This window comes from Pelobates fuscus, chromosome 9 (assembly GCF_036172605.1).
Source record: "Pelobates fuscus isolate aPelFus1 chromosome 9, aPelFus1.pri, whole genome shotgun sequence".
Taxonomy (NCBI): Eukaryota; Metazoa; Chordata; class Amphibia; order Anura; family Pelobatidae; genus Pelobates; species Pelobates fuscus.
In genome coordinates, this window is record NC_086325.1 from 148288964 (window position 1) to 148313789 (window position 24826).

General features: G+C 43.0%; 1 protein-coding gene across 1 annotated transcript in view; it reads left to right on the forward strand.

Moving 5' to 3' along the window:
• Positions 1-2134: 2134 nt before the first annotated feature.
• BCAP31 (B cell receptor associated protein 31) overlaps positions 2135-24826 on the forward strand; it is an 85935-nt gene continuing 63243 nt past the window's right edge. The window contains exons 1-2 of the mRNA XM_063432730.1: positions 2135-2207; positions 17233-17345. Of these exons, the coding sequence (XP_063288800.1) occupies positions 17254-17345 (92 nt within the window). The 5' untranslated portion in view covers positions 2135-2207; positions 17233-17253. The remainder of the gene's footprint in view (positions 2208-17232; positions 17346-24826) is intronic.

The window sequence follows — 24826 nt, forward strand, 5'->3', positions numbered from 1 at the left end:
GACTGCCACTTATCAGGACTTTAGTATTTTGCATTTTTTCCAATTCTTTTATTTTTTCATTTTTTTCATTTTTTTCATTTTTTTAATTTTTTTAATTTTTTCATTTTTTCATTCTTTTCATTTCTTCAATTTTTTTCATTTTTTACACTTTTTTCGATTTTCCTAGAGTTTTCTCTTATTGTTTCACCGTTTTATTTTTTCATTTTTCCCACACGATTCTTGCTTTATTTTTGCGCTTAAAATCACCAATTAACGTATACAGATGTACAGACTTTGAACTATTCATTGAACATAGGAAGATACTGTGTCTAGATAGATATATGTATATAGTTGGTGTATATAGGATGAATTTTGTGCTACTTTGATGAAATACCATTATCTTTATGAATTATTCTTATAAGCTTTTCAATAAATACTATGAAATTGAACATAGGTTTAACAATCATTTAATGTCATTGATTGAGTGCGGTATTCATATTTAGTTTATGATATTGATTAGGAGGTTTTTTGTGGGGTTATACCTCGAATACCGGCACCTAACATTTAATTGAGTGCCAGCACATATTGTTTTTTTGTATATCTCTGGGTCTGCAGAAAGACCACCCAAGATCTGCCCCTGACAGTATCTTGGGTGCGGGCCGTTTGCCGGATGAATCGGGCAAAACTTTATATGTTTCATCACAGTTCATATAAAGCTTTATTGTATTTTATGTTGGCATGTAGATAACTGTTCTACAGTGGACATTTTTTTTGTGTTTTTATTAACATAATAGTAATTACAACACTAAATATTTACTGTTGTGTTATCTGTGTTGTATGTTCTTTAATCTGCTCTCATTATAAAAAAAAAAAAAAATGATAAAGTCAAGGCTGCCTCGTTGCAACCTTTCATCTTGTAAAAAAAAACAAAAAAACTCCATACCGCCTTTTCACAGTACATAGAGATTTTATTACTTATTAGGTATAATTATTAACAGACCGACATACTACCTGCCTAAAGACTATATTTCACACATAAAACAAAACAAGAGAATATTGGACTTTAAAGGAACACTATAGAGTTAGGAGTGGAGTATATAATTAGGTGTCCCCCCTCAGTAAGGAGTTAAACGGTATTTTACTTACCTTTGCTGGCCCACATCCATGGCTGAAATCATTAATCTTGATCAATCTGTGGCATACTGGTTTGCATTTAGAGGGTTGGCAAACTCAAAGATAGTCCCAGGAGGCAAAAGCTGTAGCTACACCACTGGCACCGCATGGCGTTTAGCTGCACATGTGCAATAGCATCACAATACTTTCCTATTGGCTGAGATCATCATGTTTGGTAATCTCAACCACGGAGGCGGAGCACATATGGACAGCTGCGGCAAGACCAGAGCGGTGTGGGAGAAAAGGTGAGTTTAAACACCTTATTTCTCCAAGAGGGGGAGGGAGACACCAAATTAGTTATTTTAACACTTTAGTGTCAGAGGTAACAGTTTGTGTTCCTGACTCTATAGTGTTCCTTTAAGTAGGTAGGCAGTGGAAAATAGAATCCTGAAGAATATGCATTATACATACTACAGGGCAACCCTTTTCATGCTTTTTCATAAATATGACACAATTCTGAGTATTCCAGAAACATGGATGATCTGTAAACCCTATCTAAGTTAGTTCAGTTCAGCTACTTTGGCCCTAAATTTCTTTGAATTCACTTAGAAGTTTAACTCGCTTTATTCCCTCCTCGCCTAGTGTTCTAGCGCGTCTATCATGTTTTGTTAGAATTTAGTGTTTGTTTTGTTGGTGCTATATAAATATTTGTTATTGATTGCCCCGTGTGAACCTGCAAACAAGCAGGCAACTTGGATTGATCACCAGCGGTTCGGATTAACAGTAGAATCCGACCCAACGATTCTGCTCAGCCACATGTAAAATATATATATATATATTTTTATGAAATAAATTTTTTTTAAATCAATATTCATAATTTTTAAAAAAAAAAATACATTTTATAAAATGTGATACACTTTTTTTTGTGATAAAAAATTGATGACAGTTGTCCTTTATCTCAATGGCTATAAAGCAATTGTTACTGTTTTAATAAAGTTTGTTGAAAAAAAACAAAACATGTTCCACGCCTCACTCTGGGAGTGTTGAGCAGCATTACCCGGAAGTGAAGGAGTGAGGAAAGTAGTTGGCAGCTGTGCAAGCTTCAGACCTGACGCGTGAGTTAAACCCAGGGCCTCCCCCATTAAAGACCCAGAGTATCTAACACATTACAAGGCAGAATACAAACTATCTATTTCATTCTAAATTGGAACCCCCCAAAATGCTTATTTTATTCCCTTGGAAATGATTGACAGATTTCCTAGTTGTCAGCCTGCCTCCCACACAGACTGGGGACACACACACACCTAGAATACCTGCCTTAACATGCAATAAAACTACAATGGGTGACTCTGGAAATGACAAATGTCTCTGAAATAGATTTTCCATGAAGACTAGCCAGCCTCTAAAGCAGGGGTCCTCAAACTCTGACCCTCCAGATGTTGCTGAACTACAACTCCCTTGATTTTCTGGCTATATATGTAATTCAAAGAATCATGGGATTTATAGTTCAGCAACATCTGGCGGGGCGGAGTTTGAGGACCCCTGCTCTAAAGGATAGCTGTCAACAATTTTCACTTCTCGTTTGTTTTAATAGTTGAATATATATATATATATTTTTTTTTACGTAATGATTTATTTTGTTTTTAAATGTTTTGTTTTTTATTTTTTTTTCTTCGTAGAGGCCAGATTCTAATGTTATCCAGGCAGCTCTGTCAGTGTGCGTCTGCCTGCTCTCTCTACCCTGCGATCCCCTCAGCATTTACCTGCCTCCATCCCCTTCCAGTGTTGGGCTTAGCTCAATTTACAGATCTTTAATAGTTTGTCTGCTTACATTGGGAGAGGCACTAGGTCCTAGGACATGCCATGTACCATTAACAATACAGCACACTAGTAGTAGTTATGGTGCATGGAGTGTTCGTTTAATTAATCTAACATTTTGGCAGTGGTTTCTCTTGCTATTCCTGACTGCTCTGAGTTTTTATCATTAGACTATTAGTAGATTCTTTATAATGTAGACAAATAATTGCTAAATCATTACTTGTTCAACCTCGATACTTCTAATTTAGGTGAATAATGTACTTATGCAGATAACACTCGGGTTAATTCGTATACTTCATCTTTCGGTAGTCTATTTTGAGCACTTTTTAAATTTCTTTGCATAGTTGTAACACACAGCCAGTAAACGCTCACTGCCCACTTGACTGTTTTAATTGGAAGCCATGTACTGTTCCGTGTGTGTTTTTATATGATTATTGATTATACATTTATATTTCTTATCCTCTAAATGTCTATTGGAGGATTTGATTCGTGTTGATTTGTCACAAATTCATAAACTGGAAAAGAAATAGCTATTAATTTAAATACTGTACTAATACTGTTGTGCGCAAAGCTTAAAGGATACCACTATTCCAGGCATAGACAACCTTTGGCAATCTAGATGTTTTGGACTACACTTCCCATGATGCTTTACCAGCATTATGGGTGTAAGAGCATTATGGGGGATGTAGTCCACAACATCTGGAGTGCCGAAGGTTGCCTATCCCTGCTAGTCTGTTTTTTTTTTTTTTTTTTTTATTATCCTCCTTTTTTTAAAGAGGATTTTGGTTTTTCTAGCAAATGTATAGATTGTGGCATTGACTGACCAGAGAAAGCAGAACATAATTCTCCCAGAAGGTGTTTACTCTCCCAAGCTTATTAACTGCAGTGCATGCGCTACAGTTGCAATGGAACCTCCGTAGACAAGAGATACCTGGAGACAAAGTAGGGACTAGTTTGTCCCTGTATATTTCCTCTACCTGACACTTATTGACAGTGGGCGGAGCTGCTGCCTTCAAGAAGTGTTACCAGGTGCAGGGAAATAGGTTACAGTATATCTATGGAGAATTTTGCGGTCTTCATAGACCTTAATGCTGTACTATTGCGCATTGAAGAGGACAGAAGGGGTGATATGGGGTGGGCGGGAATACATGATCAGATTTAGAGAGGGCAAAGTTATATTGGAGAGATGTGAGGAAATTCTAAGAGCTGATTTCACCGTGGGAGTGTGTGGAATCTATTGCCTGCCAGGGATCACTTGCCTTCATTTCTCTCTTTTGACACCATTCGCTGACTGTATTTTATTTGGTGCTTGTCTCTTACAGTTTTAAAGACTACACTCCTAGGATGCTCAGCCACCCTGTAATCTGATACAGTGCTCCTCAACCCTCTCCTCAAGGCGCACCTTACAGTCCAGGATTTGGAAATTAACTGGGTGTATCTAAAGTGTTTAAAATAAACAAACACCTTAGACACACCCAGGTAATCCCCAAATCCTGGACTGTTAGGTGTGCCTTGATGTGACAGTTGAGGAGCACTGTGACCTGATACATATTGACCACTTTAGAAAATGAGGTTTGCTAAAATTAGCCATTCTCTTGTGACAGCGGTTATGCGTCTCTTGCTTTTTTAGCACAATGGGAGATATGGTCCACAAACATCATTACTTTTTACTACATTTCCCATAATGCTGTGTCAACCATTAAAGGAATATTTTATGGTCATGTTTTAGACCAAACCAAGTGTTTGCTTGAATATCTGCCCCTGTCCAGATTTCAAAGTATAAATGCGTGCACGCCGAAGAAATCACACTGACAACAGAATCTGTTAATGAAAGCTTTGAGGAATGTTTACTTAGAGGGGCGGCAAGCCCCTTATAAAGGCAAAAATACATCATATGCAAAATATGGGAGGACATGAAATTTACATTTTAATTGGTATTTGTTTAAGTGTTTTATCTTGATGGACATCCTACATGGTGTGAGGTCATCAGCATCCTGGGTGCAGCTCCGGATGGAGACGCCATCTTGTCACATGAAATTCTTTAGTCGATGGCAGGGGATGCCCTAGTGGCCATTTTGAGTAATGAATGAACACTGGTACATATAGTAAATAGACATTGTACTAACCTTAATTTCTATCCATCAGTCATCTGACCATTTAACTGTTCAAACAAGTAATGATCGCCTTAAAGGGACATTATAGTCACCAGAACAACTACAGCTTATTGATTTTTTTTATTGAATCAATAAACTGCATTTAATCTTTAAGTTTGGATTCCAATATTGTTGAATGGGTAAGTTACAGCTCTGATAGCCCCCCTCTCCCCCCCACGAACTACCAATGACACTGGACCACCAGGGAAGGAGAGACCCCCTCCCTGCCTTGTATCAAGCAGGGAGGGGGGACGAAAAAAAATATAATAATAATAAAATAAAAAAATTATATTTTAAAAATAATATTTTAAATATATTTTAAAAATAATAATAATAAATTATAATAAATAATAATAAAAAAAATAAAAATAATAAAAAAATTAATCTAACAAAAAAATATTACCATTATAATAATTAAAAAAAAAATAATAAAAATGCCCACCCCCCACCAAGGCTCTGCAACACACTGCACACACACACACACACACACTGCACACACTGCACTCATACACACACACTGCACGCACTCATACACACACACACTGCACGCACTCATACACACACACTGCACGCACTCATACACACACACTGCACGCACTCATACACACACACACTGCACGCACTCATACACACACACTGCACGCACTCATACACACACACTGCACGCACTCATACACACACACTGCACGCACTCATACACACACACTGCACGCATTCATACACACACACTGCACGCACTCATACATACACACTGCACGCACTCATACACACACACTGCACGCACTCATACACACACACTGCACGCACTCATACACTCGCACTGCACGCACTCATACACTCGCACTGCACGCACTCATACACTCGCACTGCACGCACTCATGCACTGCACTGCACGCACTCATGCACTGCACGCACTCATGCACTGCACGCACTCATGCACTGCACGCACTCATGCACTGCACGCACTCATGCACTGCACGCACTCATGCACCGCACGCACTCATGCACCGCACGCACTCATGCACCGCACGCACTCATGCACCGCACGCACTCGCACCGCACGCACTCGCACCGCACGCACTCGCACCGCACGCACTCGCACTGCACTGTGCGTGAGTGTGTGAGTGCGTGCAGTGAGTGTGTGTGAGTGCGTGCAGTGAGTGTGTGTGAGTGCGTGCAGTGAGTGTGTGTGAGTGCGTGCAGTGAGTGTGTGTGAGTGCGTGCAGTGAGTGTGTGTGAGTGCGTGCAGTGAGTGTGTGTGAGTGCGTGCAGTGAGTGTGTGCGAGTGCCGCACCGCACGCACTCGCACCGCACGCACTCGCACCGCACGCACTCGCACCGCACGCACTCGCACCGCACGCACTCGCACCGCACGCACTCGCACCGCACGCACTCGCACCGCACGCACTCGCACCGCACGCACTCGCACCGCACGCACTCGCACACACTCACTGCACGCACTCGCACACACTCACTGCACGCACTCGCACACACTCACTGCACGCACTCGCACACACTCACTGCACGCACTCACACACACTCACTGCACGCACTCACACACACTCACTGCACGCACTCACACACACTCACTGCACGCACTCACACACTCACGCACTCACACACACACGCGCACTGCACGCACTCACACACACATGCACACACGCACTCACGCACTCACGCACACGCACTGCACGCACTCACACACGCACGCACTCACACACGCACGCACTCACACACGCACGCACTCACACACGCACGCACTCACACACCGCACGCACTCACACACCGCACGCACTCACACACCGCACGCACTCACACACCGCACGCACTCACACACCGCACGCACTCACACACCGCACGCACTCACACACCGCACGCACTCACACACCGCACGCACTCACACACCGCACGCACTCACACACCGCACGCACTCACACACCGCACGCACTCACACACCGCACGCACTCACACACCGCACGCACTCACACACCGCACGCACTCACACACCGCACGCACTCACACACACACACTGCACGCACGCACTCACACACACACACTGCACGCACGCACTCACACGCACTCACACGCACGCACTCACACACGCACTGCACACACTCACACACACGCACTGCACGCACTCACACACACACACGCACGCACTCACACGCACTCACACGCACTCACACGCACGCACTCACACACGCACTGCACGCACTCACACACACGCACTGCACGCACTCACACACACCGCACTCACACACACCGCACGCACTCACACACCGCACGCACTCACACACCGCACGCACTCACACACCGCACGCACTCACACACCGCACGCACTCACACACCGCACGCACTCACACACCGCACGCACTCACACACCGCACGCACTCACACACCGCACGCACTCACACACACACACCGCACACTGCACGCACGCACTCACACACCGCACACTGCACGCACTCACACACCGCACACTGCACGCACTCACACACCGCACACTGCACGCACTCACACACCGCACACTGCACGCACTCACACACACACACACTGCACGCACTCACACACACACACACTGCACGCACGCACTCACACACACACTGCACGCACTCACACACACACACACTGCACGCACGCACTCACACACACACTGCACGCACACACACACACTGCACGCACGCACTCACTCACACACACTGCACGCACTCACACACACACACTGCATGCACGCACTGCACGCACACACACACACGCACGCACTGCACGCACACACACACACACACACACACGCACGCACACACACACACACACACACTGCACGCGCACACACGCACACACACACACTGCACGCACACACACACACTGCACACACACACACACTGCACACACACACACACTGCACACACACACGCACACACACACACTGCACGCACTCACACACACACACACACTGCACGCACTCACTCACACACACACACTGCACGCACTCACTCACACACACACACTGCACGCACTCACTCACACACACACACTGCACGCACTCACACTCACACACTGCACGCACACACACACTGCACGCACTCACACACACACACTGCACGCACTCACACACACACACTGCACGCACTCACACACACACACTGCACGCACTCACACACACACACTGCACGCACTCACACACACACACTGCACGCACTCACACACACACACTGCACGCACTCACACACACACTGCACGCACTCACACACACACACTGCACGCACTCACACACACACACTGCACGCACTCACACACACACACTGCACGCACTCACACACACACACTGCACGCACTCACACACACACACTGCACGCACTCACACACACACACTGCACGCACTCACACACACACACTGCACGCACTCACACACACACACTGCACGCACTCACACACACACACTGCACGCACTCACACACACACTGCACGCACTCACACACACACTGCACGCACTCACACACACACTGCACGCACTCACACACACACTGCATGCACTCATACACACACTGCATGCACTCACACACACACACTGCACTCACACACACACACTGCATTCATTATATACACACACTGTAAATAAATATTCAATTAATATAATTTTTTTAGGATCTAATTTTATTTAGAAATTTACCAGTAGCTGCTGCATTTCCCACCCTAGTCTTATACTCGAGTCAATACGTTTTCCCAGTTTTTTTGGGTAAAATTAGGGGCCTTGGCTTATATTCGGGTCGGCTTATACTCGAGTATATACGGTATGTATTTTTTTGCTAATAATACTAAGATATGTAACAGGGTTGATGTTCCAGAAGGGATAAGCCAAATGGCAAGTGATTTAGGAAAACTAGAAACATGGTCAGAGCTGTGGCAGCTGACATTTAATGTGGATAAGTGCAAGATAATGCCTCTTGGACGTAAAAAACCCAAGGGCAGAGTATAGAATATTTGATAGAGTCCTAACCTCAACATCTGAGGAAAGAGATTCAGGGATAATTATTTCAGATGACTTAAAGGATCACTATAGTGTCGGGAAAACAAACTCGTTTTGCTGACACTATATAACCCTTAGGTCTCCCCCACCCTAGAGGCCCCCTCCCGCTGGGTTGAATGGGTTAAAACCCCTTCAGCTACTTACCTTAATCCAGTGCCGGGCTCCCTCGGCACTGTTGACCTCTACTTCCACTCTGACGTCAGTTCCCGAGTGGAGCGGAATGCGCATGGCTGCCGGAGCCGGGCGCGCATTAAAAACGCCCATGTCGAGAAGACAGCCACTGGAGGCTAGTTTAATCCTGCTATGTAAACATTGCAGTTTCTCTGAAACTGCTATGTTTACATCTGAAGGGTTAAAACCTGGGGGACCTGGCACCCAGACCACTTCATTGAGCTGAAGTGGTCTGGGTGACTATAGTGGTCCTTTAAAGGTATGCTGACAAGGTAATAGAGCAGCAGGAAATGCTAGCAGAATGATTGGTTGTATAGGGAGAGGTATTAGCTGTAGGAAGAGGGAAGTGCTCATGCCATTGTACCAAACACCGGTGAGACCTCAATTGAAGTATTGTACGCAGTACTGGAGAACGTTTCTTCAGAAGGATATTGATAATTTGGAGAGAGTTTAGAGGAGGGCTACTAAACTGGCTCATGGATTGCAGGAAACAACTTACAAGGAAAGGTTAAAGGGACACTATAGTCACCTAAACAACTTTAGCTTAATGAAGCAGTTTTTGTGTGTAGATTATGCCTCTCAGGTTTCCCTGCTCAATTCACTGCCATTTAGGAGTTAAATCACTTTGTTTCTGTTTATGCAGCCCTTGTCACACCTAAATGATAGAAACCTTTAAATACATAAAGGGAATCAACACAGTGAAGAGGAGACTATATTTAAAAGAATAAAAACTACCACAACAAGAGGACATAGTCTTAAATTAGACGGACAAAGGTTTAAAAATAATATCAGTAAGTATTACTTTACTGGGAGGGCAGTGGATGCATGGAATAGCCTTCCTGCTGAATTGGTAAAGGTTAACACAGTAAAGGAGTTTAAGCATGCGTGGGATTGGCATTTGGCCATTCTAACTATAAGATAAGACCAGGGACTAATGAGAGTATTTAGAAAATGGGTCAGGCTAGATGGGTCAAATGATTCTTATCCGTCGTCACATTCTATGTTTCTAATTCAGCTGGGGAGGCCAAACCACTAAAGAGTGAATTGTTAGGGATAGATGGGATACATTTTAGATAGAAACAAAAGAATATGAGAACTCTGAGAATGGACAAAAGCTTAGAGAAACTCAGTAGCTTGCCCTACATAAATCCCCGCTCAGGTCCCAAAATAGTTTTTGTTCCCTTGTTCCATTACAGAGAGAACATATTCCAATGCATATCAGACTGATAATTAGGAAGAAACGATCGTCTGGGGTTGTTGTATCTTTCGTGCAGCAGTCGACTTGCCGTCATTTCAGTTCTGGAATGCCCTTATGGATGGGATCAGTCTGATGTGGCATTGCAGAGAGATCATATTCCGTAGCATAAGTGAGCAAAAACTCTGAGCGGGGATTTTTTTATTGTGCAGAATATGACAGTAAAGCCTGCTGTGCCACAACGACAGAGGCGGCCGTATGTCTTAATATTGGTCAAGTGCAGGTGTCTCTTCCATTTGGTTCCAAAGGGATATGGCTTCCGTAAATCAATTTGGTGAAAATTTGTGATTGGAAAACTGACAGTGGCATACCTGGAATTTTACCTAGCTCGAAAATGGGATAGAGGTGTACGCGTGTTTTGTTGCTGTACTCTGGGACAGTAGCGGTTTTAGAGTCTGTGACTATTATCGTTTCTGCAGACCAAGTTTTGGAAAGATTTAGCTTCAGAGCTTAATGCAATCCTAACAATATTTATCTTATAAGTTCCCAAAATTTGTAGCAGTCCTTGACATTTGACCCATTTTAACAATCAGAACAAATGAGTGAATTTGTTTATTTTTCACACTCTTATTGTAGAATTTCTAAGTAAAACTATGAAAAATGTTTTATTTTAGATTTTTTCGCCCCCAAAATGTATTGTGCTATGCATACATATAGGGCAGGGCTTTACAAATTTTCTTTGATCTAGGAGCCAGCTGAAAAAAGTTAGGAGCCAGATTTTAAAATACAATTCTTAAAGTGACACGATAGTCACCAGGACTACTACAGCTTAATGTAGTAGTTCTGGTGTCTATAGCCTGTCCCTGCAGGCTTTTCAATGTAAACACTGACTTTTCGCTCTGCATGGAGGCTCTCAACGTTCCCTATAGAGATGCTTTGATTCAATGCATCTCTATGAGGAGATGCTGATTGGTGCAGCATTTTGCACCCAATCCTACGACAAAAGATTGGATTGGCTGAGATTATCAAGCTTGATGATTTCAGCCAAAGAGGCAAGGCTATTGAGAGGAGACCAGCACGGCGTGGGGAAAAAAAGGGTGTGTAAAAACACCATTCCCTTGTGAACGGAAGGGGTCTGGTAACACACACAAACGCACACACACACACACGTATATACCATGATTCACACACAAATGCACACACACACACACGTATATACCATGATACACACACAAACACACACACACACGTATATACCATGATACACACACAAACACACACACACACGTATATACCATGATACACACACAAACACACACACACACACGTATATACCATGATACACACACAAACACACACACACGTATATACCATGATACACACACAAACACACACACACGTATATACCATGATATACACACAAACACACACGCATATACCATGACACATACATACATACATACATACACACACGCGCATATACCATGACACATACATGATACACACACAAACACACACACATATATACCATGATATACACACAAACACACACGCATATACCATGATACATATACACACGCATATACCATGACACGCACACACACACACACACACACACACACACGCATATACCATGCCACGCACACACACACACACGCATATACTATGACAGACGCATACAACATGACAGACGCACACACGTGCATTGTAGAATATTGCATATTCTATGTTTCTATTGATTATTTATGGATGTCTGGATTGACATAAGTAACAGATGGTATAAGTCACAAGGCTTTCTTTGTATGAGAACTCTGGAATGTGGATTGGGGGTCTTGTCCTTATATGGCTAGAGTTATAGTCTGATGTCATTATGGTTATATCTATATAGATTAGTGAACAAAGGACCACGAGGTCTTGGTCTTGCTGATGCTACGTGCTGCACAAGGTTGTTCTTGTCCAGCTGTCAAACTATGTAGAGACTAACTCTCCCTTCAGGAGTCCTTCATTTAACATCTGCTGTTAAATGTCCATTATTATGTAACATCCTTTGTTGTTTTATTATGTATCCGTAACTAAGAAGAAACCGTAAGTCAGATTGTGTATTAGTACTTTTCATTAATATATATATATGTGTGGCGAGCCTTTGACCCAAGACTATATATATATATATATATATATATATATATATATATATATATATATATATATATATATATTAATCAACTGTAAAAAGACACAGAAGAAAGAAGAGAAACGGAAATTATTACACACATATACCATGACAGACGCGCACACATGTGCATATACAATGACACTGACTCACCCCATTACAGACTGATGGGCCCCATGATCGACGGGCCCTATGACTGACGCGCACACACCCCATGACAGACTCATGCGCAGACACACACATCCACACACCATGACAGACAGACTCACACATTATTGCTTATACTGATAGCTGTGGGCGACCGGTCAGGGAATTGTGCAGGCGGGCGGCATGCTGGGGGGAACGTTTAGGTGAGCAGCAAATTGGAAGATTATGGAGGCGGGGGCTAGTTGCGCAAATAGTAGGCGAGAATAGGGAGCCATGATGTCCTTGCGCAGCTTAATGAAAGTGTGGTCGGAATATGACGTCATATTCTGGCCCGGTCTCACTAAGCAGCGCGCGAGGGTTGGGGAGCAGAGACATCACAGCTCCCTATAATATAATAATACACACATAAATCACCCACAACATTAAAACTACTGACAGGTGAAGGGAATAACATTAATTATATTGTTACTTTGGTACCTGTCATATTAGGCAGCAGGTGAACAGTCCGTTCTTGAATTTCATGTTTTGAAAGGAGGAAAAGTGACTTTGACAAAGACCAAATAGTGAAGGCTAGACAACTGGGTCAGAGCATCTCCAAAACGACAAGTATAGTGGGATGTTCCTAGTATGCTGTGCTTAGTACTTACCAAAAGTGGCACAAGGAAGGGCAACAGACATCAGGGTCAAGCCTTTAACTTTGTCATAACCTTATTTAATTTATACAATAATACTTCCTATTGTGATGTCTATGGAGTGAGATGGTGCAGTGACTGTGCTGTAGATGAAGATAAGATTATAAACATCAGGGATTTAAAACATACATTTTCATATTGCCAAAAGGCAGTAACACAAAGTAATATAAATAAATGGTTGGACAGGATTGGTGTGCAAGAACCCGTATTCTTGCACAGAGCTCTGACCTCAACTATTCAAATTGTATGATGAATACCATTGCAGTACATGTGAAATATATTGTCTTTTAGTCTTCATTGCCACGGTAATTTGATATTAACCCCTTAAGGACCAAACTTCTGGAATAAAAGGGAATCATGACATGTCACACATGTCATGTGTCCTTAAGGGGTTAAATAGGTAGATGAAAGTTCCAGCGGGGTAGGAAATACCTTCAATGCTACTAAATAACATTTGTTCAGTGAAGTTGTTTGAAGAGTCGTCATGCATGAATTATGTTCTCTATGCACAAAGACTCGTATTTTGTTATTCAATATCAACAAAAATCCTTTCTTATTGTTAACAATACACACAATTTTATATTTTAGAGTAACTCATGCGTGACAGTCACAGATTTAAAAAGAACAGCCTTGCTAAATGACTAAATCTCACTAAATGACTCTGGGTGCAGCCACCGATTTCCCAGCCTGTGCTCTAACTAACTGAGCACCGAGACTGGAGGCGGTCGCCAGGGAAGTGGTCTCAGAGAGATCATCTGGTTGGCACAGCATAGTTTCTCGCGTGTCCCACTTTTGGTATCACCTGGAAAATATCTCCTATAAGCATGGCGTGTGCTTAATGCAGTTGTTCTGGTGTCTACTGCCCTACTTCAGAGAAAAATATGTGTTTACATTACTGCCTAGGAACACCTCTAGTGACAATAACTTAGACAATCACTAGAGGTACTTCCTGGGTTAGTGCTGCCCAGTGCGCAGCACTAACGTTCAGCATCTCCACGACTTGCTTTGAGATGCTGAACGTTCCCCATAGATATGCATCAATTCAATGTATCTTTATAAGGAGATGCTGATTGGTGCAAATTGGCATTTTGCCACCCATGCAATAAAGCTTCCCAATGCTTTTCTGTGGGAAAGCATTGGATTGGCTGAAATCGTCAAATGTGGTGATCTCAGCCAAGGAGGTGAACCGGGGGTGGGGCTAGCTGTGAGGTGACCCGCAGGTCAATGGAAAACACGTTGGTAAATTCCCCTTTTAACAGGGTTAAAGGGGGGCCTTGGACCTAAACCACTATTTTAAACCTATAGTGTCAGTCATACATGTTTTGCATTCCTGACACTATAGTGTTCCTTAAAGCTTGTTCATATTAAACAGACTGACTCAGGGCATTTTGCCCATGCAGCATTTATTTAGCCATTACACATCTGACTGGCATGTCCACTTTAGGGGAGATTTGCACTACCTTTTCTCCAGTGACACTCACTGCATCACGAACATACTTTTAACTGCACTCACAAAATCTCCCACATTCAGTAGCCTGTGAACTCTGTACTAAATTAGTGTAATGCACTCATTTGTTTACTTTTTAAAAAAGTATTAATAGCTCTATAGTATGACAAGATCTCCAACTCTATACCTTAAAATTGTCTGCTTTCAGGGGGCATGGCCAGCTAAGCAGACATCTATCAATAGGGCTCTGATGCGACCCCACAAAAAAAAAACAACTCAAGCGACAAAAATATCCAATCTGAGACTAAACTACTCGCAGCCCCCAGCAGATGACACAATGGGGCGCAAGAATAGGAAGCAATATCGCTACAGGAAGCACAGAGCCAAATCGAAGGGCTTACACAGCAGGTCCACCAACTAAGCCGTGCAGTGGCTACACTGGAGGCCTGCCATAGACGCCGGAACAGAGGCTGTGGAAGGAGAGGCGCTGCTGCCCTTCGTCCATGGGCATCAGGGGGTGCAATGATCCCCCGCAGAGAACATCGGTGTTCCAGATACGCAAGTCTGACACAGCGCCAGCCGAAGGTCCTAGGGACACCATCGCAGTCACGAGAGACGTGGCAGTGAGAACCGCAATTCTGAATCACTCCAGGATCTTGGGGACCAGAACCTATGACAGCTGCAAGATATCTATATATGGAGAACTGCTATTCTCAGTACTGATGGAGAGGAGGCAGCTAGCCCCCATCGCCAGTAGGCTGAGACACCAGTCTTGGGAGTAGAGGGTACACTAATGGTCCCTTATGGCGATGAGACACTCACGCTGTCATCCACTGAAGACCCGGCAGTGTTTTTGCAAAGACTGGGCCTGCAAACCACACTGCCTACAGAAAGCCTGGCTGGGGGAAAATCTAGAAAGAAGAGAGGCTCTAGAGGGGACAACCCGCAACCACCTGCTGACTGACTCACCCAGGGCAGCTGCTAACCAGCAGTGACTTCTGCCGGGCAGCAAGGACTTGCTGTAAGACCTATGGCATTCCTACCTGTTGATAGCCACACTTGGCCTCTCATAAGCGAGACAGTGATGCACTCCGGCATAATCTTTATTTCATGCTTTCACATAGGCATATATATTTTGTTATTCAAGCTCCAGTTCTTCATTTAATAATAATGTTCAATTACTCACATACAATGGCTAAGATGTATATTGTATGTGCAAACTTTAATAAAACCCCAAAAATAAATAAATAAAATTGTCTGCTTGCACTTTTATTATTTACCGTATATACTTGAGTATAAGCCGACCCGAATATAAGCCGAGGCCCCGAATATTACCCAAAAAAACTGGGAAAACGTATTGACTCGAGTATAAGACTAGGGTGGGAAATGCAGCAGCTACTGGTAAATTTCTAAATAAAATTAGATCCTAAAAAAATTATGTTAATTGAATATTTATTTACAGTGTGTGTATAATGAGTGCAGCGTGTGTGTTGCAGAGCCTTGGTGGGGGGTGGGCAATTTTTTTAAAATTGTTTTTATTATTTTAATTTTTTTTAAATTATTATTTATTTAATTTCATTATTATTATTTTTGTATTATTATTTAATTTCATTATTATTATTGCTATATATTTTTTTCATCCCCCCTCCCTGCTTGATATATGGCAGGGAGGGGGGCTCTCCTTCCCTGGTGGTCCAGCATTGGCAGTTCAGTGGGGGGGAGAGGGGGGCTGGCAGAGAGCGTTACTTACCTCTCCTGCAGCTCCTGTCAGCTCCCTCCTCCTCCGCGCCGTCAGTTCAGCTCTTCTGTCAGCTCACACTCTAAATCTCGCGAGAGACTGGGAGCTGACCGAGGTGCTGAACTGACGGCGCGGAGGAGGAGGGAGCTGACAGGAGCTGCAGGACAGGTAAGTAACGCTCTCTGCAGCCCCCACAGCCCGGTCTGTATTATGGCAATGCAAATTGCCATAATACAGACTATTGACTCGAGTATAAGCCGAGTTGGGGTTTTTCAGCACAAAAAATGTGCTGAAAAACTCGGCTTATACTCGAGTATATACGGTATTTGTCTCTACTTTATCCCATGTGTTTTGTGTTCTCTGCTTGGAAAGCAAGAAGACTGAGGTCCCTGAAATATGTATTGTGTAGAATAAGTGACATAGAATCTAATTTGCAAGACAAATTTCCCCAGTACTGAACACCCTTCCTGCTTAATGTTCTAGCCTTTCTTTGTATAAAACCCACTATTGGATTACTACCCTGTGGAACTTTATTTAGCTGTGCTGCAAAGCTAAGCTATCTTGTGTTTTTTTTTCCTGCAGATTGTTAGAATTTGGTGAAAGATGAGTCTCCAGTGGACCGCCGTGGCAACCTTTCTTTACGTTGAGGTGTTTCTTGTTTTGCTGCTGTGTATTCCTTTCATTTCACCAACAAGGTATTTTTCTTTGTGCACTATATTTCAACTGTGTGCATGGGTCCTTTACAGTTAATTTAATGTTTAAAAAAAAAAAAAAATGTTTTAGGACAGGGGTGTCCAAATGGTAGATCCCCAGATGTTGTAAAACTACAACTCCCATGATGCTTTTTGTGCATTTAGAATGACAGAGCATCATGGAAGCTGTAGTTTTTAAACAACTGGGGATCTACATTTTGGGCACCTCTGTTTTAAGGGTTCAAGCTCGATGTAATGTATCCATTTCAACAGTACCTTGTTTTTTTTCTGCATTAGAAAGCTCCCTGTGGCACCTGCAGCCAACAGCTTACACGTAAAATCTAACTCAGTGCTCGGGCGTTGACTGTCTCATCCAGCCCCAGTATTGCAGCGATGCCCATGCAATACAATTTGCTGTCTCGCAGTTTAGTGGGATCGAATGTAGGCGAGCAAATCATGCACTGCAACTAATGTCAAAGTAAAAACAATCAGCAGAACCTGTCAAATGCCTTACAGGTTTTATGTTTAGAAAAATTTCATTATAGGGATTGGCACGGCTACGCTAACTCACCCACGTTGCCATGTGACTGCTTGGGCTAAACATTTTCTCTCTGCATTTGATACTTGTGAGCAAACCTCTGCACGACATTGAATTGTAAACTACATTTTCCAAATCATGGGAAATTTGGTGCACAGGCAGCGCTAAGAGTAGCCATCTCTCATCAATATCTGCAAGAATTATTGCAAGAATTATTGCTCAGTTTGTGTAAATATTTATATTTGTAGAGAGATAGAAAAGGTGTTACAATATATATTAAATCGCTTTTCGCAAATTTTCGCTTATCATTTAAAAAAAAAATTAAAAAAAATTACAAGCATTTTTGTTTAGTTTTTTTATTAATTTGTGTTAGAAGCCATGTTGGGTGAGATTCTGTTTTCATATGACCAGCTGCTGCTCAAGCTAACTTGCCCGCTTCTACAGTTTCACAGCAACAGGCAGATTACAGAGTCTGACCCAACATGGCTGCTCAGCCTGATTTAAAAGGTAACATTTTTTCTAAATAAAAATGCATTATCTAAAAATATTAATTTTTATAAAATGAAAAACTTTTCAAGAGCAAGAAGTGAAACTTGAATGACCGTTATCCTTTAAGTGGTTACCCCAACCACCTTGATCACTTCTGATTTTTAACGTGGTCATGGTGATAGGATTTTATCTTGAAACACTTCACAATCCATATAATTGCCAATTGTGTGTGATGGGGGCTAGTTGCACCACCCACACATTAGTTAGGCAGCGTGAAACTCTGTTCAGGACAGGCTAATCTAAATTTTGTGCCTATTTTACGTTTGTCATCAGTGTGCCCTGCCGACAGACATAAGGGAAACTCTTGCCTCCTCTCCCTCCATTCAACACTGAAAGTAGCCTTCCTTCATTCCTATCCCCTCAACTGTTTTTTTTCCCCTCCGCTCTCTGCTTCGTCCTCCCTCCCTCTCTTTCCTCCTCCCCTTGCTGGCTCAGAGTGTACGCATGTGCTCTTATCCAGGTAAATTGTTCAATCAAAGGCGGCTCTGTGAGAAGCCTTTGACTGGACCTTGACGCGGCTCCCATGGTGTCTGTCGGGGGCGTGCTGTGCAGCGCTGGGAGCTTCGCCCACTACTGGATAGAGGAAAGTAAAACCCTATTTAAAAACTCGTTTTGAGTGTTCCTTTTGTATGGGGACCTAAAGAATAATACCAATAGGGCGTTATTCTAATTGAAGATCAAAACAAAAAGGTTTAAGAAACTCCTAAATGAAATGCCGGCAACCTATTTATTGTTTGCAGAAATATGTTGCTGGATACTTTCTTAGTTTGTCATTTTTTTAAGTTGCGCAAGCAGGATCATTTCTAACATTGGGCGTGTAGGACAGATGTTTTGAACAGTTTTCTCTCAGCGGTGACGTAATCTAGGATAAAGGTTGTCTGAGCTCAGACTAACGCAACAATGCAAGAGTCAAAGGGGAAAAAAATCTTGCACAATTAATATATTGGAATGTGTCATGAGAAGGACAAGGACTCGAGTCAGCAAAAAGAGATGAGAGGGATCAACTCCATTGAAAAAATTTTCATTTTTTTTCTTTAACAATTTCGTAGTTCTATCCCAAAGAAAATATGCACGCGTCTTTTTCCTGCATGTTTTCTTCAGGGGTATAGACCTCAGCCTTTTCCCGTTCTCATTGAGACGCCTCTGCCTTTGCAGTGAGCACATGAGTTTGAAATTGCAGCTTTCCTATGCTTCTCAATAAGCTGTAGTACATCTCATTAAGAATGTCTGAGTGGGAGCCAGGCAAATATTTTTGCCCCCAATTATTAAATCGCAGATTTCTATAAACCGTCACAAATATGACAGACTCCACACGCATAAAGCACTCTGAAGACTCTAAAGCGTTTTATGTGTGCACAGAATAGTCCTTTAAAGAACAGTAAAGGCACCAAGATGACTTAATTTCATTGCAAGTGGTCTGGTTTCAGTGGCCTTTTTTTTTTTTTTTTTTTTTTTATGCAAAGTAAAGCATTACAATATTGTAGTAAGTGGAGTGTTTCCACTGCAGGGTTAAACACACCTCTAATGGATGACTTCCTGACGGGCGCTAGAAGCGCCTCCCCTTTAGCACCCGAGTCAGACTCTGTTCTAAAACAAAAGCTGCTCCCAGAGAGTATTTGATTGGTGCAGTGATTTGCCTGACATACTCACTAATCTTGGATTGGCTAAAATCATGAATCTTGATGTTCTTAACCTGGGAAGGCGGAGTGGCCACGCCAAGTCCAGCACAACAAGGGAGTAAAGGTAAGTAAACTCACCTTTCAAACCCCTTTTGGGGAAAGGGGGACACACCTTAATAAGTAGGGGAACTCTATAATCTTAAGAATACATGTTTGCATTCTAAACTCCGTAGTGTTCCTTCAAGTGTGAAGGAACAGATACATCTTTACTGGCTGCAATAGGCTTCCCGAGTTAGGTGCAAGAGGTAAATGATTCATGCAGAAAAGTAATATCACCTTTATATCGTAACAATCTTTGTATCTGTCAAGGTCTTTGGGTTGTGAAATCAGTGTGGGATGTAGGCATGGTTTTAATGAGGAGATAGAGAACTAAATGTGAAGATGGTGTGGCGTTTTTATAAAAAGAAAGTATGAGAGAGTGTAGGGGAATGGTTTTTAAACATCATCTTAGTCTGATAATTCTTATCATGTGGCTGTGCAGAAGTGTTTTTCCAGTTTGGTGTTTTGTGTGAAACGGTTAATATTGTTATGAGTAGTGAAAAGGGAAAGGTGTGAAATTCAGTTCATGGTTTAGAGTGTTCTAGTAAGATGCCAAGAGATGAGGGCTTTCAATGAAGCTGAGACATTTTTCCAAAACTGAGCAGTTTCCTACTCATGTGAATGGTGCAAGGAGGTGTAGTGTTTTAGATCAAACCAAGTGTTTGGACAGGGGGCAGGTATTCATATAAACAAATTGTTTAAAATGGATGCGTGCACGCTCTGAGGTAAATCATACCTGACACATGGTTTTCAGGTTGATGAAAAACTTCGGAATGTTTAATTAGGTGGGCGGGGAGCCCCTTATAAAGGCAGAAATACATTATATGCAAAACATGAGATAACAGAGAGAATACATCTTTAATTGGTCAAGTGTTAAATCTCTTATCTAATGCCCTTCCTCCAAAGTGTGATGTCACCAGCATCCTGGGTGCAGCTCTGGCTTGAGACGTCATCTTAGCACATAACATTCTTTACACGAGGGGTGCTCAGTAGCCATTTTGAGCAGTTAAAGGGAATCTCCAGTGCCAGGAAAACGATCCGTTTTTCTGGCACTGGAGGGTCCCTCTCCCTCCCACCCCCCAAACCCCACTTACGGAAGGGGTGAAAACCCCTTCAGTCACTTACCTGAGGCAGCGGCGATGTCCCTCGTCGCTGTCTCCTCCTCCGTGACGCTCCTCCTCTGCATTGTGTCGGCCGGTGGGTGAGACTGATCCGGCCCACCGGCCGAGGAGACCTAATGCCGCGCAATGCCGCGCATGCGCATTAGCGATCCCCATAGGAAAGCATTGAAAGATAATTTCATTGCTTTCCTATGGGAATTTGAGCGACGCTGGAGGTCCTCACACAGCGTGAGGACGTCCAGCAACGCTCTAGCATAGGTTTCCTGTGCCATAGAGCAGGAAGTGACCTCTAGTGGCTGTCTAGTAGACAGCCAATAGAGGTGTAGTTAACCCTGCAAGGTAATTATTGCAGTTTATAAAAAAAACTGCAATAATTACACTTGCAGGGTTATAAGTAGTGGGAGTTGGCACCCAGACCACTCCAATGGGCAGAAGTGGTCTGGGTGCCTGGTGTGTCCCTTTAATGAACACAGGAAGGGAGGGGGTGCTCTATGCTCTAGCAGCCATTTGAAGTAAATAGACATTTGTTACGGAACTCCCTCGTACTCCAACCGAGTACCTTCCGTTGACGGACGCTTCCTAGCTTTCGCCGAGTACCACAAGCACCGCACCGGACACCACAACCAGTGCAGACTCCACAACCACCGTAGCTTAACTGGAGTCTCGCTGTCTTCTGTCCACCCTGGATCAACTTCTGTCCTCCAGGACCGCTCCAGGAGAGCGTATCAGGAACAAGCTCTTAAAAGAGCTGAGTGATTAAAGGGACACTATAGTCACCTGAACAACTTAAGCTTAATGAAGCAGTTTTGGTGTATAGAACATGCCCTTGCAGCCTCACTGCTCAATCCTCTGCCATTTAGGAGTTAAATCCCTTTGTTTATGAACCCTAGTCACACCTCCCTGCATGTGACTTGCACAGCCTTCCATAAACACTTCCTGTAAAGAGAGCCCTATTTAGGCTTTCTTTATGGCAAGTTCTGTTTAATTAAGATTTTCTTGTCCCCTGCTATGTTAATAGCTTGCTAGACCCTGCAAGAGCCTCCTGTATGTGATTAAAGTTCAATTTAGAGAGTGAGATAAAATTATTTAAGGTAAATTACATCTCTTTGAAAGTGAAACCAGTTTTCTTTTCATGCAGGCTCTGTCAATCATAGCCAGGGGAGGTGTGGCTAGGGCTGCATAAACAGAAACAAAGTGATTTAACTCCTAAATGACAGTGAATTGAGCAGTGAAATTGCAGGGGAATGATCTATACACTAAAACTGCTTTATTTAGCTAAAGTAATTTAGGTGACTGTAGTGTTCCTTTAAAGCTCAGGGGAGTATGCAAAGCATAGCTGTCCCCTCCAATCACATGACAAGACTACGTGTTGAGGGTCAAGAAGATTTGTGTTTAATTAGCACCAAAGCACCCTTCTTTTATGGAGGTCTTGCATATACAGGACCGCCCACAAGGTTTTGCAGAACAACCAAGAAACACGTAGTATACAGTACAAACACTCCCATCAATTACAAACAAACCCTCCCCTCTGCCTGTGATATAATTACTGAACACAATGGGTTAAAGTAATTATCACAGGCAGGAAAAATATAATTTTACACATACACTGTAACTTTAAAATTATACATTCAATCTTCATAAAATTTACATATTCGAACTCAGCACACTTTACTTACAAACATATCCAACATTCAGCCGATTCCATTCAGGGGTTAAAAAGTTAGGTGTAAGTCCTTTATGACCGACTGCAAGCACATTTTCCTGCCCAAAACCGTTCCATAGATTTGGGCTGTGCGGTCAGTCTATTTTACACAGAAAAATGACTAAGTCCCATTCGAATTTCGTTCATTTAGCTTAGTATAGCAGTGAGTTCAAACTGCCGAACGGGACTTAGTCTCTGTAGCTGAAATCTGAGTGTAGGAGAAGGTAAGGGTCCACAGTGTTCGTTGAAATGTGTAGCCGATTTCAGTTCCATGGATTTGGCTACGGATACCGCTGACTTCGTTTGAATGAACAAAGATGGCCGCCGCCACGTGTTCGTTTGTCGAATTGCGGCCACTTCGACTACTTCGGCACTTCAGCTACATCCGAAGTGCCAATTTAAAGCTGCACAACTGCTCCAATACAATTTTTAAAGGGGCAGCAAGAGTCTTTTAAAATTCAATCTGCTAAAATAATCTTTAACAGGCAATATCTTCCAGGGGCCATAGTCTTAAAGGGGCATTGTTCACCAAAGTCACAATGTTCCCACAGACGGTTCTTAAAGGGCCATACACAGTCCAATAAAAGTCCATAAGCCCAAATGCTGGTTTAAAAGGGTACAATCTCCCAGGGGCCATAGTCGCAGGGGAGGAGGCTGGCAAGCAAGCCTCTCCAGGACCAAGTGTCGAAGGGCACTGCGTCACAACATTTTACTAACATTAATTTCTGTCATAACAGTAGTAGTAGCAAGGAGTAAGCATTTGGGAATTGGTATTTAGAAAAACGTGAGGGATAAATGAAGCCATTGGAGATGGGGCATAATGTAGAGAAAAACAGGTGGAGGAAGTTACTTTTAGTTGAGTTTGTGACAGATGGGAAAAGGTTAGACTGCGACATTTGTAGATATATAGGGATTGATCATATCTAGATATGCCAGTGAGCTAGATCAATAGATGATGGATCAAATATGCAACAACTTTGCAAGCCTCGTGGGGTCTTTAGTTCTATTCTGGGCTGAGTCAAGTTGACCAAGTGCACTTGCAGAGGTTGGCAGAGTACACGGTGAAGGCCTGACACCCGCTTTAAGGACACTGACTGCTATTAGCTTACAGTGAAAAACTTTTTTTTTTCTTTTTAACCCTTTAAGGACACATGACATGTGTGACATGTCATGATTCCCTTTTATTCCAGAAGTTTGGTCCTTAAGGGGTTAAAAGCACGCTATTGTGACACCAGATATGAGTGGCAGAGTACACGCTGAAGGCCTGACACCCAGATGCTTGCAGACAACTAACTGATATTCAATCTATTACAGTGAAAAAAAATAATTTGTTTTTAAATGCAAGCTTAAGTTATTGTGACACCAGATATGAGTGGTGGCACTGGGCAAGTGGGCACAGTATCCACTGTGAGCCTGACACAGAAGCTGGCAGGCAGGCAACTGCAATTACATTACACAGAAAAAAAAACAAGCAGACTGATGTTCTAGCCCTAAAAAGGGCTTTTTTGGGTGCTGTCCTTACAACAGAGATCAGATGAGTCCTTCAGGACTGTAGTGGACACTGAATACCCTAGCCTAGATATCAATTTCCCTATCAAATGAGCAGCAGCTACACTTTCCCTCCTCTATTTAAGAATGCAGCTTCAGAATGAATCTAAAATGTATGCTGTACAGGAGGTGGGAGGGTCTGGAAGGGAGGGTCTGCTGCTAATTTGCTGGAATGTGTCTGCTGACCGTGAGGCACAGGGTCAAAGTTTACTCAATGATGAGGAATAGGGGGCCGATCCAACCGCGCATGTGTTCGCCCGCCGTGGCGAACGCGAACACGCTATGTTCGCCAGCAACTATTCGCCATC